Source organism: Miniopterus schreibersii (assembly GCF_964146895.1).
Source record: "Miniopterus schreibersii genome assembly, chromosome: 16".
In the NCBI taxonomy this organism is placed as follows: domain Eukaryota; kingdom Metazoa; phylum Chordata; class Mammalia; order Chiroptera; family Miniopteridae; genus Miniopterus; species Miniopterus schreibersii.
Genome location: NC_138116.1, coordinates 22,788,181 through 22,805,543, shown reverse-complemented (window position 1 = coordinate 22,805,543; position 17,363 = coordinate 22,788,181). Strand labels below are relative to the sequence as shown.

Sequence of the window (17,363 nt, the reverse complement as noted above, 5' to 3'; positions counted from 1 at the left end):
TATCTCCAACAGGACAGCAATCTTGACTATCCCGGAACCCCTCAAGAGAGATTAAAAGTGAGGAGGAATCAATATGGGGTGCTGGCTTGGGCCTCATTTAGCTGTCTGGGACCAAGAGCCAGGGTAGAAAAGTCTGGAAGGTAGAAGCAAAGGCAGCAGCGGTGGGAGACTACAACTCCCATCATGCTCCGGTAAGCGACGCCTGCGCACTGAGCGCCCGTTGCCCATGCGGCCCTAGGGCTGGGAGCGCCGCGCCGCGCTCCGCTGCGGGGGAGGCCATGGCGGAACCTTCCCAGTCCTCGACCCCGGCCCTGGCCGCGCAGCCCCGTCCCCTTCAGTCCCCAGCCCCTGCCCCAACTCCGACTCCTACCCCCAGCCCGGCTTCGGCGCCGACTCCGGCTTCCACTCCGGCCCCAGCCCCCGCCCCAGCTTCAGCCCCAGCCGGGAGCACTGGGACAGGGGGGCCCGGGGTAGGAAGTGGGGGGACCGGGAGCGGGGGGGACCCGGCTCGACCTGGCCTGAGCCAGCAGCAGCGCGCCAGCCAGAGGAAGGCGCAAGTCCGGGGACTGCCGCGCGCAAAGAAGCTTGAGAAGCTAGGGGTCTTCTCAGCTTGCAAGGTGGGGGCGGGGCCTGGGTGAGAGGGGGCGGGGCTTGGGACATCCCAGGGCTCGGGTGGCAATGGAAGCAAAGCTCTCGCTGGGGAGCGGCTCCTCGTCCCTAGGGTACGTACAGGTTTTTTGACTGATCCTTCTGCCTCCAGGCCAATGAAACCTGCAAGTGTAACGGCTGGAAAAACCCCAAGCCCCCCACTGCACCCCGCATGGACCTGCAGCAGCCTGCTGCCAACCTGAGTGAGCTGTGCCGCAGCTGTGAGCACCCCTTGGGTAAGCTGGGGGGGCGCAGAAGAAGCAGGTGCTGGCTCCTGCTTGGACAGGATGACTTATGTGCCACAGAGCTTCATCTCTTAAAAACCAAAGACGCCTTTTAAGGAAGGGTTGGGTTGGGAGGGTGTATGCCTCAGGGAGGAGAAAGGAAATCTGCCAATACAGAAGATACAAGGGACCACCCAAGGGCTGACACGGGAGCAGTCAGTCTCCTTTCTGGTCACACTGGTTGGAGGGACTGAGGGTGTATCTTGGCTGGTGATGAAGAGGGGCAGGCAGTCCTGTTGGTCTCTCCTGTCCATTCTTCCCAACTCTGCCACCTGTTCTCCTTGCAGCTGACCACGTGTCCCACCTGGAGAATGTGTCAGAGGATGAGATTAACCGGCTGCTGGGGATGGTGGTGGATGTGGAAAATCTGTTCATGTCTGTTCACAAGGAGGAGGACACGGACACTAAGCAGGTCTATTTCTACCTCTTCAAGGTGAGCTTTCTCCGAGTGAAAGTGAGTGAGCAAAGGAGCTGAGACTGGTGGGGCTGCAGCTCTGATCTCTGCTGACCTCTACCCCTCCCTCTTCCTCCTTTTCCAGCTCCTTCGGAAATGCATCCTGCAGATGACCCGGCCCGTGGTGGAGGGCTCTTTGGGCAGCCCCCCATTTGAGAAGCCTAATATTGAGCAGGTGGGATAAAGAAGGGGGCAAGAGAATTGGGGGCATCTTGGAGGCGGGAGGAGACACTGTTCTCCATCCTACAGCTGAGGACAGGGGAGAGGTTCCAAGAAGGGAGAGGACGTTTTGTGCTAACCTCAGTGTGTGCATAGGGGTAGGGAGGGGGCATAGTTCTTCTTCACAGAGAGCCTCAGAATGAGAGGTGAGCCTTGCTCCTGCCCTCAGGAAGCCCCTTGTTTTGAACAAGAAGCCCATGCTGGCTGTTCACACCTCCTTCCTGGTTTTGTCCCCTGCCCACCCCTTCTCAGGGTGTACTAAACTTTGTGCAGTACAAGTTCAGTCATCTGGCTCCCCGAGAGCGGCAGACAATGTTCGAGCTCTCAAAGATGTTCTTGCTCTGCCTTAACTACTGGAAGCTTGAGACGCCTGCCCAATTTCGGCAGAGGTCTCAGGCTGAGGACGTGGCTACCTACAAGGTCAACTACACCAGGTAGGCCCAGCCAGGAACAGCATGGGGAGAAGCTTATAGGCTCAGTGGTTTCCAGTCTCATCGCCTCCCCACTCTCCGTAGATGGCTCTGTTACTGCCATGTGCCCCAGAGCTGCGATAGCCTCCCCCGCTATGAGACCACTCATGTCTTTGGGCGAAGCCTTCTTCGCTCCATTTTCACCGTCACTCGACGGCAGCTGCTAGAGAAGTTTCGGGTGGAGAAGGACAAGCTGGTGCCCGAGAAGAGGACCCTCATCCTCACCCACTTCCCCAAGTAAGGTTCCTCTGGCTTATCATGATTTTGCCCCAAGTTCATATCCTCCCTGTTGTCCCCTTTTTTCCCAGGAAGGCTTCCTGGATTGGTCCTTCCCCTCCCTCCATAAGCCTTCTGGGATCTGGGCATCTACCTGGCCGACTTGCCCATGGCCCAGACGCAGCTTGTTAGCAAGGGGATGGCAGATACATGGCCCGAGTGCTAACACTACCCCTGCCCACACCCCTGGCAAATATTACCAGTTGTTTCCCACGGGGCCTGGCCACAGCCTCAGCATCCTTCCCACCACAGCACTCAAAAAAAGCCCAGAGCTTTTACTTGAGGCAGAACCAATTTCTACTCCTGTTCTAGTTTTTTCTGATTTTCCTCTGTTCTGCCGCACCTTCTTCTCATTTTAAACTTGCTCATAGCTATCCAGTTTAGAAAGCCTTTACTGACTAATCCAGGACCTCTGGTGCCCCTCTGCCACCAGGTGGGAATAAGGTGGCAGGAGGGGTTGGATTCTGAGCCCCATTTTGATACTGAGGCCCAGGGTGACTTGGTGCTCAGCCTGGCCACACAGAAGAGAATGGCGTCAGTTCAGACCCTGTCTCTCTGTTCCGTACACTATGGCAAACTGGGCCTCTGGACTTTGTCCAGGATTTATCCTGTCCTCCTATCTTCAACGAGCGTCTCCCAGAAGGCTGGGGACTGTACCTCTTTCTAGTCTGAAGGCAGAGTTTGTCTCTGTTCTTAGGCTCCCAGTACCCTGAGATGAGAGTCTGTGTCTTTGACCTACCTCCAGCCCCCCTGGTGTCTGGCCCAGGCTGCTCCCTTGGTTAGACAGAGTTGTGAGACAGACTGTACCCTCCCACAGATTCCTGTCCATGCTGGAGGAGGAGATCTACGGGGCAAACTCTCCGATCTGGGAATCAGGCTTCACTATGCCGCCCTCAGAGGGGACCCAACTGGTGCCCCGGCCAGGTATGTGCCACAGCAGGTTCTGCAGGATCTCTGTTTGCCCTTCTTGGCTGAGCTCAGGTGCTCCCCACCACCGTGCTGTGGAAGAGGGTCTGCGAATGGCAGCAGTGGAGAAATGCAGGAGGGCTCAACTAGGGGTTGGAGGGTCCAGATACCTTTTCGGCACCCACCAACACCTTTGACCCCCCCTCCCCCCCCCCGTCCCTTGATTTCTTTGGCTCTCTCAGCTACAGTCAGCGCAGCAGTTGTTCCCAGTGCCCCCATCTTCAGCCCCACCATGGGTGGGGGCAGCAACAGCTCTTTGAGTCTGGATTCCGGAGGTGCTGAGCCCATGCCAGGTGGATATTTGACCCCTGACCCTCACTCACCCCTCCCCTAACCTCCCTGGCTATCCCTGGAAGACCTTGACAACCTCCCCAGCAGGCGAGAAGAGGAAGCTCCCCGAGAACCTGACCCTGGAGGATGCCAAGCGGCTCCGTGTAATGGGTGACATCCCCATGGAGCTAGTCAACGAGGTTATGCTCACCATCACTGACCCTGCTGCCATGCTGGGGCCTGAGGTAGGCAGCCTGGCTTGCTGGCCAGCAGGGTAGGGAGCCTTCATAGACCTGAGACCCTTGCTCACAGTCCCTTTTCTGGTGCCCAGACAAGCCTACTGTCAGCCAACGCAGCCCGGGACGAGACAGCCCGCCTGGAGGAGCGCCGCGGCATCATCGAATTCCATGTCATCGGCAACTCACTAACACCCAAGGCTAACCGGCGGGTGTTGCTCTGGCTTGTGGGGCTGCAGAATGTCTTCTCCCATCAGCTGCCACGCATGCCCAAGGAGTATATCGCCCGCCTCGTCTTTGACCCGTGCGTCCCCAGGAGAGCCCCAGTCCCAGGGCACCACATCCAGGCACCTGTCCTTCACCTCCACACCCTTTCCCAGGCCTCTTCCTCCAACCTCTGGAAATTCTTCTTCCTCAGTTCCCACCCCTGAATACAGGCCTCCAAGGCTGTGGGGACCTTGGGGGACATTTGGGGAACAGGTAGGGATTGACCTGTCCCCTCTCCCCTCAGGAAGCACAAGACTCTGGCCTTGATCAAGGATGGGCGGGTGATTGGTGGGATCTGCTTCCGAATGTTTCCTACCCAGGGCTTCACAGAGATTGTCTTCTGTGCTGTCACCTCAAATGAGCAGGTCAAGGTGAGTGCACGTCCCCAGCCCCTGCCCCATCCCACCACCTGCTTCTGAGTTTGGACCAGATCAGAGCAGAGGATGTGGTAATGCAGCAGCCCCCAAGCTCCTTTTAGTGGCCAGACAGTTCCTCGCTCCCCCACAAGGTGGCACTTGTACTCTGATAACGGTGGATTAAGAAAACACCTGTTGACAAATGGCTCTCAAGAACCAGTAACACTTTTTTTTTTAAATCTTCCACCAGAGGGTATGTTTTTATTGATTTTAGAGAGAGGAGGAGGGAGAGAGAGAAAAAAAATGTGAGAGAGAAACATCAATTGGTTGCCCCCCGTACACACCCTGACCAGGGATTGGACCTGTAACCTGGGCGTGTGCCCTGACCAGGAATCGAACCCTCAGCCTTTAGGTTTACGGGATGACGTTCCAACCAACTGAGCCACCCAGCCAGGGTAGAACCAGTAACACTTTTAAATGGACCTGAATTTTTTTCATCACAAGAATGTTTACATACATTGGGGAGTTAATAATTTTATGGTAGCCTGCGCTGGGTGGTAGTCCTGGCTTCTGTCCTTTCATTGTCACAACAGACCCTAGTTCTCCTTTTTACGTACCCCAGTTCTGCATGTTGTCTCCTTGGTCCTGACACGTGTGGGAGTCTGTCTCTCAGTTCAAATGCTGTGACAGTAGGGCCCGTGGTATTCCCCTTCTCAAGTCTGAGGACCGGGGCCCAGGAACCAGTGGCCTGTGGACAGCAGCTTCCTGGTTGGGATTGGATCCTAGCCCTGCTGTGCTAACAGCCTAACCTTGGACACATTTTCTCATGTAGCTAAGTTTCGGCTTTTCCTTCTCTAAGTTGACAGCAATACCTACCTCATGACTTGACTTGAGACTTGGTCTGTAAAGTGCCAAGCACTGCACCTGGCTCAGAGCAAGTGCTTAGAAATCCAGTGTCCTTCAGTTTTCCCCTCATAACCTTCCCTCCTCTGCCCTTTCCTCCTACCTGCCTTGGATCCCCTGGCTATCCCCACCTCCTCTCCAATCTGCTACCTGGACCCTCCTGAGAGCTGTCCAGCACCAGGCCGCGCGCCCCCCCCCCCCCCCCCCGCCCCCTTAGTAAGCCCTGCTCCCTCCCCTGCAGGGCTATGGGACTCACCTGATGAACCACCTGAAGGAGTATCACATCAAACACAACATCCTCTACTTCCTCACCTACGCTGACGAGTATGCCATTGGCTACTTCAAAAAGCAGGTGACCCTTGCTTCACCCCACCCCGCAGTTGCCTGCCACCTGAGGCAGGAGTCATTCTGTCTGGCCCCCTGGTATGGACGGACTGGGAGCCCCTCAGGTCCCCTGTTCCACCCAATATCTGCAGGGACGTCCTTCCTACCTGTCTTCCTCCCTTCTGCTGCTGCCCCAGTGAATAGAGTCTTGTAGGGCAGTAGGGTAGCTGGCAGAGTTGGGAGGTTCTATGGGATGAGTTGGAGGGGAGCTTACCAGGGACAGGTTGAGCCTTCAAAGTGCAGAGTACTGTGCTGGGGACTACCGGAGGGGATTCAGGAACTGGAGAGAGGGGACATGGCATACAGCTGCTCCTCAGGTGCTCCTGGGTGGGGGGGAGGCCTATTAAAATTGGAAAAGTCTTGCTGGTGGATTGGGTCATGACTCCCACTTCCTAGGGCTTCTCCAAGGATATCAAGGTGCCCAAGAGCCGCTACCTGGGCTACATCAAGGACTACGAGGGGGCAACACTGATGGAGTGTGAGCTGAATCCCCGTATCCCCTACACGGAGCTCTCCCACATCATCAAGAAGCAGAAGGAGGTTGTGTGTGTGCTTTTGGTGGAATGTGTGTGTGGGGGGTGATCATGCATGTGGGGATGAGCACATATGTGGATGTGTACCACATGTCTGTGCATGTGCATTTGTGAGGTAGGGCCAGGAACTTGATTCTTGCTCTGCCTCATGGGGAAGTTAGGAGGAGAGGCACCTGGATTCAGGGGCAGGGCCTCTGGCCCTGGGAGGGTAGTGGCTGGGGCTGGGATTGGCCTCTCAGACCCCTCCTTCCTCAGATCATCAAGAAGCTGATTGAGCGCAAACAGGCCCAGATCCGGAAGGTCTACCCTGGGCTCAGCTGCTTCAAGGAGGGTGTGAGGCAGATCCCTGTGGAGAGTGTCCCTGGCATTAGTAAGCAGGGCTCTTGGTGGGGGAGGGGCATGCTGCTTGGAGTGTGGACAGACATTCTTAGGGATGTTCTCCACACTCCCCGCTTTGCAGGAGAGACGGGCTGGAAACCACTGGGGAAGGAAAAGGGGTGAGTGTTGTGTGGAGGGGCAGGGTGTTGGGGGAGGCAGAAGGACCAGGAGCCTCAGACTTGGCATGTATCGCCTCAGGAAGGAGTTGAAGGACCCTGACCAGCTCTACACAACCCTCAAAAACCTGCTGGCCCAGATCAAGGTGGGGAGACCAGGCTCCTTTCTGGGGGTTCCCTCGCCAATGGCTGTGGCTTTATGACCCAGTGTGGGGTGGGTGCCAGTTATGAGCTGGGCATGGGGCACAGTGAGCCTGGCCCCAGCTCAGCTCTTCTTTCCAGTCGCACCCCAGTGCCTGGCCCTTCATGGAGCCTGTAAAGAAGTCTGAGGCCCCTGACTACTACGAGGTCATCCGCTTCCCTATTGGTGAGGATGCTCCTTCCCAACCCCTTCTTTCCATTTCCGCCCTCAAATCCTGCTCCTGCCTTCACTGGGCCACACAGCCCCCTGTGACCCACTCTCCTGAGCCTCTTAAAGGCACGCGTGCCCTTCTGTCCTGCTGCCCCAGACCTGAAGACCATGACGGAGCGGCTGCGCAGCCGTTACTACGTGACCCGGAAGCTCTTTGTGGCTGACCTGCAGCGGGTCATCGCCAACTGCCGCGAGTACAACCCCCCAGACAGCGAGTACTGCCGCTGCGCCAGTGCCCTGGAGAAGTTCTTCTACTTTAAGCTCAAGGAGGGAGGGCTCATTGACAAGTAGTCCCCAGCCTTGGACCACGCCTCAACCTTGAATGTCTCCACCTCAGGTTCTGATCTGATCTGATCCCTAGGGAGACCCCTGGTGCCCAGGTCCCTCTCAGCTTGACACTCCAGCCCCTGATCCTGCAGCCCTTTCTGGGCCCTTGGGCACCCCCAAGCCTGTAGCCCTGTCCCACCTTTCATTGTGTCTGACCTTGGGAAGGGCCTCCTGGGTCTGGGGCTCAGCCCCTCTACAGTGACTGGTGGCCAGAGGATAAACCCTCCCTGGGTCTGGTGGCTCTCAGCCCTGGTCCCCACAGAGCTGTGGTGTCTTAGAGTCCTGGGACTGGCCCAAATCACTGTTTCCTCAAGGACAGGACTAACAATTTTAGGTTGAGTGAGACAGCTCTAGGGTTTGGAAGTTCAGTCTGGATTGGAGGGGCCATGCTTTGCCCTGCACTGTTCTGTCTGTCCCCCAGGGGTGGGGGACATGGGGACCATTTGTTTCCTGGCATTAATCCCTTGGAGGGATCAATAAAGCTCTTTTTTTTTTCTTCTGTGTGGTTGTTTCTTCAGTAGCATCCCAGGGCCTTAGCAGGCTGACCCTGTTCCTGCCAGTACCTCCTGCAAGTTGGAGCCTATTAAGCTCAGGTTGTGCTGAGGACCCCTCCCCAGCAAGCCTCATACCTAGTCTCGTGCCTCTGGGGTGACATGACCTGCCTGACTGCAGCCTCCACTTTTCCCTGCTCCTGGTTGTTCCTGGTCCAGGTGCCTGGATGACAGGGGTCCAAATCTTCCCCTGGCTACCTTTGCCTGGGTCACATGGTTACAGCTGACTCCAAAATGAGTGGGGGTGGGGGGGTGGAGACTGTTCTTGGGGGCAGGGGTTGCTGGCAGGACCCAGAAGTTACGAAAAGGGGCTTTCCTGTCAGCATTTCTGCCTCCACTCAGGCCCATGAGGGGTCAGGAAAGAGATTCTAAGGCTGAGCTCTAGCTCAGCTGGGCTGGCTCCTCCCCTCAGTTTCAGTTTCATTTATGATCTCAGCAGAGCTCAGTAGCAGACAGCCGGGTTCAGCCAAACAGAGCTGCCCTTCTCAGGAAGAAAGGTGAGGCTGGGCAGGGTCAGGTCTGCCTGACTCCTGCCTCCCCTCTTGGTCAGATCAGGTTCCTGGTAGGTGCCCTTCCTTCAAGCAGGACGGAGTCTTGGGCAAAGGGAGGTCTCTGCGCTAGACTGGGTTAGCTGGAAGTGGGTAGGGAGCAGATCTGAGGGGTGTTGGGCTGAGGAGGAGACCAGGAAGGCCAGGGATCTGAGTCCCCTGCCATTCCCAGAATGGAGCTGCGACCCTACCAATGGGAAGTGATCATGCCTGCCCTGGAGGGCAAGAATATCATCATATGGCTGCCCACGGGCGCTGGGAAGACCCGGGCGGCTGCTTATGTGGCCAAAAGGCATCTTGAGACTGTGGACAAAGCCAAGGTGGTTGTGTTGGTCAACAGGGTAAGTGGCTTGCCCTCCCCTCAGTGGGGTCTCAGCTCCTCAGGTGCCTCTTAAGACCCTGCAGAACTCCAGAGCTGCTGCGGCCATCTCTAAGCTCACCTTTTCACCCATCCCAGCCATTTCCTCCTCCCCATCACCTTTACCTAGATCCAGCTTCCTCTCCCCATCTCATCTGCACCCCAAGGTACACCTGGTGACTCAGCATTGTGAGGAGTTTAGCCGCGTGCTGGATGGGCACTGGGCCATTGCAACCCTGAGTGGAGATATGGGGCCACGCCCTGGCTTTGGCCACTTGGCCCAGAGGAATGACCTGATCATCTGCACAGCTGAGCTGCTGCAGCTGGCACTGACCAGCCCTGAGGAGGAGGAGCATGTGGAGCTCACTGGTGAGGGCTGTGTGCGCCTGAGGCACCCCTGTCTGTAAAGATATTGGGAGATTTTGTGGGAGTGAGAACTTCCCTACTCACCCAACCCCAGCATAAACCCTAGTAGAAAAAGACCTGGCTACAGTGCAGGATCTTGGGCAAGTCCCTTCCTCCAGCTTGAGCCTCAGTTTATTAATCTGTAAAATGGAGGTAAATCATCCCTGACTGGCTGTTCTCTGGGGTCTGACTGCTAGTTGTGAAGGGAGGAAGGAATTCTCATATGACTTGTTCCCACAAAGCTTATGGGAGGAAGGGCTTTGCAAACACAGGTTCTTTCACAGCCTTCCCCATGTGCCCCCAGCTTTCTCTCTTCTCGTGGTGGATGAGTGTCACCACACGCACAAAGACACTGTCTACAACATCATCCTGAGCCGGTACCTAGAGCATAAATTCCAGAGGACACGGCCCCTGCCCCAGGTGCTGGGTCTCACAGCCTCCCCAGGCACTGGCAGGGCCACCAAACTTGATGGAGCCATTCACCACATCCTGCAGGTCAGCTTGGTCCCTGTGACCCTCCCCCTACCTGACACCAGGGACCTCCCTGGCCTGCCCTACCCCATGTCCACCAGCCATAGCCTGGCTCACCCAGACTATGTTCCAGCCTCCAAAGATGTCTTAATGCACTTAGAATAAACACCCACTCTCTACTCTGGCTTATAATGTTCTGTGTGACCTAGCCCCTGTATAAGTCTCCAGGCTCATTTCCTCTCCCCCCCCCCACTCCTGCTAGTCTTCTCTCTGTAGCTTGAGCATGTCCGACTTGTTGCCATCTCAGGACTCTTGCACTTGCCATTCCTTCTGCCTTGAATATCCTTTCCCCGGTACTTTACCTGTCTGGCTCCTTCTTGTCATTCAGGGAACAACTTAAATGTCACATCTTCAAAGCCTTCCCTGATCACCCCCACTGTACTGTCATATCATTCAATTTTATTCAGAGATTGTTAACACTATCTGAAATTCTCTCACTCTGTTGTTCTTTACTAGTTTATCATCCGTCTCCCTAACTCCAATGTAAGATGCTCTGTATCCCCAGTACCTAGAACAGCACTGGGCACAGAGAGGGCGAGCAATAAATATTTATTGAGTAAATTATTCCCCACCCCAATGGCCCTGCCTCAGCTGGGACCCATCCTGCTCCAAAGCTCTGCCCATTGTTCCCTCAGGAAGCCCTCATTCCAGTGAACCCCTCTCTGTTTCCATAGCTTTGTGCCAACCTGGACACATGGCGCATCATGTCACCCCAGACCTCCCTTCCCCAGCTGCAGGAGCACAGCCACCGGCCCTGCAAACAGTATGACCTCTGCCACAGGCGCAGCCAGGTGTGTGGAGGGAAGGGCCGGCGTGGGGCCTGGAGTGAAATTAGGGCGCCTGGGGTTGAGCCTTGACTGCACTCTCATGAGCTCCATCACATCAGTTTACTTGCTTATGTATCTGAGCCTCCGTTTCTTCTTTCTGTGAAATGGGGCAGATCCTGCTGTTTGGTTTCACTCAGATGCCACCGTGGACATCTGTCAAAACCCTGGGCATGCAGTAGAGTGCTTTGCAAACCATAAAGCTGGGGCACTTTGTGCCAGGCTGTTCCTCTCTCCTGCAGTGTGGACACTGCCTGGTGTCTGCTATGACAGGCCAGACATGGACTAGACATCACTGTGTTCAGGGCAGAGATCAAGGGCCCATATGCGGTGGAGACAGAACAGGAGTCAGGTGCAGGACCCTGACCTCTGCCTCCAGCCAGGACTCTGTCTCACCATAGCTTTATAGGCATTCCCTCAGGCCCTCGCTCTTGTCTAGGACCCGTTCGGGGACATGCTGAAGAGGCTCATGGAACAAATTCATGACCGCCTGGAGATGCCTGAGCTGAGCCATGACTTCGGGACGCAGACGTACGAGCAGCAGGTGGTAGAGCTGAGCAAGACCGGTGAGAGGGGCGACCTGGCCCACCGGGGCCGAGCCTTTAGGGGGCGGAGCTCAGCCTTTGGGGGCGGAGTCCAGGCAGGAAAGGCCCCTGGGGGCGTGGCCGCTCAGACACTGCGCTCCCCGTGGGTCCGCAGCGGCTGAGGCCGGGCTCCAGCAGCAGAGGGTGTACGCGCTTCATCTGAGACGCTACAACGACGCGCTGCTCATCCACGACACGGTCCGCGCTGTGGACGCCCTGGCCGCGCTGCAGGATTTCTACGAGAGAGAGGGTGCCACCAAGACCCAGGTTCTGCATGCTGAGCGCTGGCTGCTGGCACTGTTCAATGGTGAGGCTCCTGGGGAAGAGGGGGGGCTGGAACTGGGCTAGAGGGCAGAGGCCACCTGGGAAGGTGCGAACAAGAGTTCTGGGGCCCTATTTTTCTAACTAAAAGTCAAGACTGTGGATATGACAAAAGATGTAAGCCCCCATTTCTGAAGGTTTGCGCAGATGTAAAAACTAGTTTAGGTTATTGACAGATATTTTTGGAAAATCATTTAATTGGGACTGTCCCTGAAAGTCTAGAGTGTGTGGTACCTTTAAACTGGGAAAATTAGGTGGTCAGAGGATGGAATTTAAGACTAGAGGCCTCAGCACAGGCTGAGGGGCAAGGATCTTTCTGAACAGACCTGAGGTTGAGTCAGTCCTGGGTTACAGGGGTCAGCATGAAAAGGTCAAGAGTCATCCTGGTAGCAGGGTTGAAGAGGGGTGCTGGATAATGTGTGTGAGCAAAGAATTCTAGACTGTAGGCCCTGGTGTGAGGCTGTTGGATCTTGAGGCTGGGCAGGCAGAGGGTGTCCTTACATGTGTTCTTGGTGCTGCTCAGGGGAAACTAGGCAGGAGCAGGTATCCTCAGGCCCCCTCTGAACTCCTGAAATCTTATCCCTGTGAGCCACCCACCCTCATGTCCCGCCCACCTCCAGGCCTGAGTCCTGTGCCTCTGATTTTGGGCTTTTCTGGCAGATCACAAGAATGAGCTGGCCCTCCTGGCAGCTCGTGGCCCAGGGAACCCAAAACTGGAGAAGTTGAAACAGATCCTACAGAAGCAGTTTGGGAGCCTGGACAGCCACCGGGGCATCATCTTCACTCGCACCCGCCAGAGCGCTCACTCCCTTCTGCTCTGGCTCCAGCAGCAGCCCAGTCTGCAGACAGTGGACATCAGGGCCCAGCTGCTGATCGGGGCTGGGAACAGCAGCCAGAGCACCCATATGACTCAGGTGTGGGCACTGGGGAAAGGAGCTGAGGCTGGGGAGTTCCTCAGGGGAGAAGAGAAGGGGAGAGAGTCTTCAGCACAGAGAGATGGGGGGACTGACTATCCCCAGGCAGAGGACAGAGCTGAGGAGATAGATGGGCACTGAGATCCCCAGGGCTGAAGGTTCCCCCAGTCTGAGGGTCTCTGAGGGCAGAGAAGTGGAAACATGGGGGTCTGCAGGGAAAGAGGTGAATGATGTCCTCAGGACAGAGGCCTGGGGTCCCTTGTGGAAGAAGAACAGGTCCTGAGAGCTCCTGGAGTACAGGGAGTACAGGGCTGGGACCCTTAGGAGTCTCTAGGGGAGAGAGGGATTAGATGTTCATCTGGGAAAATGGGCAAGACCCTGGGGGTACTTGGAGGTAGAGGTGGAGACTCAGGGTCCCTCAGAAAAGGGCTGAATAAAAGGGCTGATCCAGGAGAGACTGGGCTGGCAGGAGGGTAGGCCTGAGGCCACCTCATGTACCATCCTCTTTCTCCTCCCCCAACCCCAGAGGGACCAGCAAAAAGTGATCCGCAAGTTCCGGGATGGTACCCTGAACCTCCTGGTGGCCACGAGTGTGGCAGAAGAGGGACTGGACATCCCCCAGTGCAATGTGGTTGTGCGCTATGGGCTCCTGACCAACGAGATCTCCATGGTCCAGGTGCTCAAACCACCTCCTGCAACAGTCCTCAAAGGATCCTGTGTGGGAACCCAGCCCCACTCAGTCCCCTCTCTTATCGCCCTCCGCAGGCAAGGGGCCGTGCCCGGGCTGATCAGAGCGTGTACTCATTTGTGGCAGCCCAGGGCAGTCGGGAGTTGCGGCGGGAGCAGACCAACGAGGCCTTAGAGAATCTGATGGAACAGGCAGTGGCTGCTGTGCAGGCGATGGACCAGGCTGAGTACGAGGCCAAGGTCTCTGGTCAGCCTGTGCGCTCTGTGGGGTGGGGGCCTGTGGACATTCTGCCTGGAAGGTCTCTGATGCAAACACATACACACCCCTGTTCCCCTTTGCTCTGGAAGGCGAACCTGGTCCACCTGGTGAAGGTCTGAATCCAGGGAACCGTAGAGGCCAGGAAGGGGGTTGCCAGGAAGACAAAGGTTATTTCTCCAAAATGTCCTGGGAATAGGCCTTGTCCAGGGATTTCAACTTATCTTCATCACCAAATACTTTGTGTATCTGTGAGAACTGCTTTACAGTCCTTGTAGAACCAAGCAGAGGGGAAACAAAGACATGCATGAAATAAGCCCAGAGCCAGGACTTAAATCAGTCCCAAGGTAAAGTCACTATTGTCCAGCCTCGCGCAGGATGATCCCTGTTTACTCTTGTTGTCCCAGCATAATTATTGATGGTACCCCATGTTAGAGTCAAAGAAGCAACTTTGCACAAAACCCTCAAAAGTGGGAGTAAAGATTCAGCGAGAAAGCTTGCCTCGTGCCCACTATTGTCCCCCAACCCAGCTACTTCTGAGAGCTCCAGGGAGGGTTGAGGAAAGTCCCTCTGTGTACTAACGACCTGAGGTCTTCGGAAGCCCCAGCCATGCCCTTTGTCCCCTCCCACCCCAGATCCGGGATCTGCAGCATGAAACCCTGGTCAAGCGGGCGGCCCAGTTGGACCAGAAGGAGAGTCGTCGGCGGCAGTTCCTGGCGGAGCATGTGCAGCTCCTCTGCATCAACTGCATGGTGCCTGTGGGCCACGGCAGCGACCTGCGGAAGGTGGAGGGCACCCATCACGTCAACGTGAATCCCAACTTCTCGTGAGACCTGTGGAAGGGGCTCTCTGGATAAGAGGAAGGGCGGGTGCATTAAGAGTTTGGGAGGTTAAAGAGCGTTTTATCAAGTACCAAGTTTGCATTTTCACTATAGTCTGATTAGACAGGTTTTATCCCACCCCATTTCACAGGTGAGGAAATAGAGGCTCAGAGAGGCTCAGCGACTTGCCCAAGCTCCCACAGCCACTATGTGGTTGAGGAAGAGTTGGCATTCAGGATGCCAAGTGCTGAGGTGCCACAAAATGGCCCCCTGGTCCTACATACTCTGAAGACATCAAGAGGGGCTGGTTGTCTCTGAGCCATCCCCTCATCCTCTGCCCTCTATAGGGTAGCCTTCCCTCCTCCATTCATTTATTCATTAAGTAAATATTCATTAGGCACCTACTGTGTGCCAGGCCACTGAGCCAATGGCCTTCACACATTTTCTCTCATTCGAGGTGGTAGCAACTAGGTCTTGAAGGCTGGGTTGGGTTTGGCCATGAGAAGATGAGAATAGACAGGGACGACACCATGGGAGTAATGCTGGTTGGCTGGACTGGAAGAGATTGTAAAGGATGAGATTCTGAAGGCAGACAGACTAGGGACCTTGAAGTTCAGACTTAAAAGCTGAGCCTTTATCCTGTAGGCAGGGAGGAGTCTTGGATGGATTTTGAGCAAGGGAATGTCAGAATGAGATTTACATTTGTAGATCATTCTGGCAGTTGGCTGAAGGATAGTGTGGGGGTGGGAGTAAGGATGGAATAGGGTGGAAGGATGGGGCAGGAGACCCATTGGGAGACTGTTAGATCATCCAGATGGGTAGTGCTGAGGCCTGAACTTGAGCAGAAGGGAGTGGAATGGAGGCCGCACAGGCAGAACTTATTGAAGTCTCTGTGCCCCTTGACAGGCAGGAAGGTCCAGGTCCCAGGCAGAGGCTTAGCAAGTAGGATGGCATGTGATCTGGGGCTGGGGAATCCATGAGGGCTGTTGCCACTCCCACTTCTTTCCAGGATCTACTACAACGTCTCAGAGAAGCCTGTGGTCATGAACAAAGTCTTCAAGGACTGGATGCCTGGGGGTGTCATTAGCTGCAAGAACTGTGGGGAAGTAAGTGTTGGGGACATGCCCCTCAGCTCTAGTCTTTAGAAGTCCTCATTCTGAAGAGGAGACCCAGCCTGTGTCATCAGGGTGCCCTCACTGGGATGGGGGAGACGGCCCTCCCCAAGGAGTCCCCAGTCTGGAGAGAATGATCCAACCCTTATTTTAGGAAGCCCACAATGTGATGAGGGAGATAGCTCTGTCTGAGGTAGGAGACATAAACCCCACATTCAGAAACCCTAACTTGAGGAGAGAAGCCCAGTCTGACGGTAGATACCCAGACTCCACTGTTTCTGTCCCACCCTCAGCTCTGGGGTTGGCAGATGATCTACAAGTCAGTGAAGCTGCCAGCACTCAAAGTCCGCTCCATGCTGCTGCAGACACCGCGAGGACGGATCCAGGCCAAGAAGTGGTCCTGCGTACCCTTCCCAGTGCCTGACTTCATCTATTTGCAGCACTGTGCCCAGAGCCTGTCAGACCTCTCCCTGAACTGACCGTCTTGTCGCTGCAGTGCCCAGCTCAGGCTGTAGGGGGCGGGAGAATCTGCAGCAGCCACCGTCTTCCCCTGAGCAAAGTCTGGATGCGCGTCCCTTCTGCCAGAGTCACCAGTTCAGGGCCCTGTGCTGACCAGCCACAGAGGAGCCCCAGGTGCCCAGGCTGGCTTCAAGTCTCACACTGGAAGGAGCTGAAGGGCCACAGCTCATCCCCCGACCCCCCTCACACCCACTTTCATACATACTGGATGCAGTGGGAGTGGAGCGGGAGTGGGGGAGAACTGAGGTAGGAGAATGGCCACACGGTACATTAGTGCCCGCTTGTTCATGCTTTCACTTTTACAGTTTGTTACTAGCAATGAACTACGCTCCAAAAATATTAAATGGAAAGTTCCAGAAATAAACAATTTATAAGTTTTAAATTGCGCACCATTCTGAGTAGTGTGATGAAATCTCGAGCCATCCCGCTTGGCTCCACCTGGGGCATGAACCATCCCTTTGTCCACCGTGTCCGTACTGTATATGCTGTCTGCCTGGTAGTCACTTAGCCACCTGGGTTATCAGATCCTCTGTCAAGGTTTCACAGTGCTTGCGTTTGAACAACCTTTATAGTAGCCTAACACTGCGTCACAATGCCTACATCGTTCACCTCATTTGATCTCATCACATAGGCGCTGAATCATCTCACATCACAAGAAGGTGAGTACTGTACAAAAAGATATTTTGAGAGAGACCACATTTGTATAACATTACAGTATATATTATAATTGCTCTATTTTATCATTAGTTGTTAATCTCTTACTGTGCCTAATTTATAAATTAAAATTTATCATAGGTATGTATGTATAGGAAAAAACAGTAGTGTTTGGTACTGTCTGTGGTTTCAGGCACCCACTGGGGGTCTTGGAACATATCCCCTGCAGATAAGGGGACTACTGTACTAGGAATCACCACAGTTTCCCTTGGCCCTTTGACATCCACTCCTTCCCTGCAAGGCCACTATTTTTTGAGGCTCCCCACAAATTAAAAAATAAAGTAGAAAAATGACATAGAAAATGTGTGATATTTTAAAAACAGGTTTGTTGAGGCATAACTGACTAAATAAACTGTACATATTTACAGTGTTTAATCTGATAAACGTTAACATATATTTGCTTCTCCACAATCAAGATAGTGAACATAGCTATCACCCTGAAAACTTTCCTTGTGCCCATTATAACACCTCCCTCCTCCCCTCTCCATCCACCGATTGGCTTTGTGGTCTATTCTGAAGATTAAAAGTGTTTTGTTTCTCTAACACCCCTATTTTGGCTACCATGTAACCTTATTTGGAGGGAGCATCAGAAGTCTACATTTGAGCGCCATCGAGAATGTGAGGCCTTCCTGCCCCCTCCCCCTCATAAGAGGGTCCAACCCCAATGCCCCATTTTTCCTAACCCCCAGGTCATCTCCCCTGGGCTTGGAAGAGGCCCA

General features: G+C 54.9%; 2 protein-coding genes across 6 annotated transcripts; both read left to right on the top strand.

The window, feature by feature from the left end:
* The first annotated feature begins 205 nt into the window (after positions 1-205).
* On the top strand, positions 206-7,994 carry KAT2A (lysine acetyltransferase 2A). 3 transcript variants are annotated; one of them, XM_081161356.1, is made up of 18 exons: positions 206-617; positions 761-884; positions 1,220-1,365; positions 1,472-1,561; positions 1,858-2,039; positions 2,121-2,312; positions 3,169-3,275; positions 3,500-3,610; positions 3,693-3,832; positions 3,919-4,127; positions 4,335-4,461; positions 5,591-5,701; positions 6,130-6,273; positions 6,522-6,636; positions 6,727-6,763; positions 6,843-6,906; positions 7,043-7,127; positions 7,270-7,994. In XM_081161356.1, the coding sequence occupies exons 1-18, from the start codon at positions 279-281 to the stop codon at positions 7,461-7,463; spliced, it is 2,517 nt and encodes an 838-aa protein (XP_081017482.1). In that variant the 5' UTR covers positions 206-278; the 3' UTR covers positions 7,464-7,994. The 3 variants fall into 3 exon arrangements, with proteins under 3 accessions (XP_081017482.1, XP_081017481.1, XP_081017480.1); XM_081161355.1 differs by having other exon boundaries at positions 226-617; positions 3,696-3,832; XM_081161354.1 differs by having other exon boundaries at positions 226-617; positions 3,696-3,832; positions 6,522-6,763.
* A 472-nt stretch (positions 7,995-8,466) lies between these two features.
* DHX58 (DExH-box helicase 58) lies at positions 8,467-16,323 on the top strand. Of its 3 annotated transcripts, none has more exons than XM_081162495.1 (13): positions 8,467-8,547; positions 8,771-8,939; positions 9,124-9,325; positions 9,666-9,856; positions 10,567-10,683; positions 11,156-11,282; positions 11,416-11,607; positions 12,282-12,535; positions 13,062-13,211; positions 13,301-13,462; positions 14,114-14,287; positions 15,309-15,405; positions 15,705-16,323. In XM_081162495.1, the coding sequence occupies exons 1-12, from the start codon at positions 8,477-8,479 to the stop codon at positions 15,384-15,386; spliced, it is 1,887 nt and encodes a 628-aa protein (XP_081018621.1). In that variant the 5' UTR covers positions 8,467-8,476; the 3' UTR covers positions 15,387-15,405; positions 15,705-16,323. The 3 variants fall into 3 exon arrangements, with proteins under 3 accessions (XP_081018621.1, XP_081018619.1, XP_081018620.1); XM_081162493.1 differs by having other exon boundaries at positions 14,114-14,304; XM_081162494.1 differs by having other exon boundaries at positions 8,531-8,612; positions 14,114-14,304.
* Positions 16,324-17,363: the final 1,040 nt, after the last annotated feature.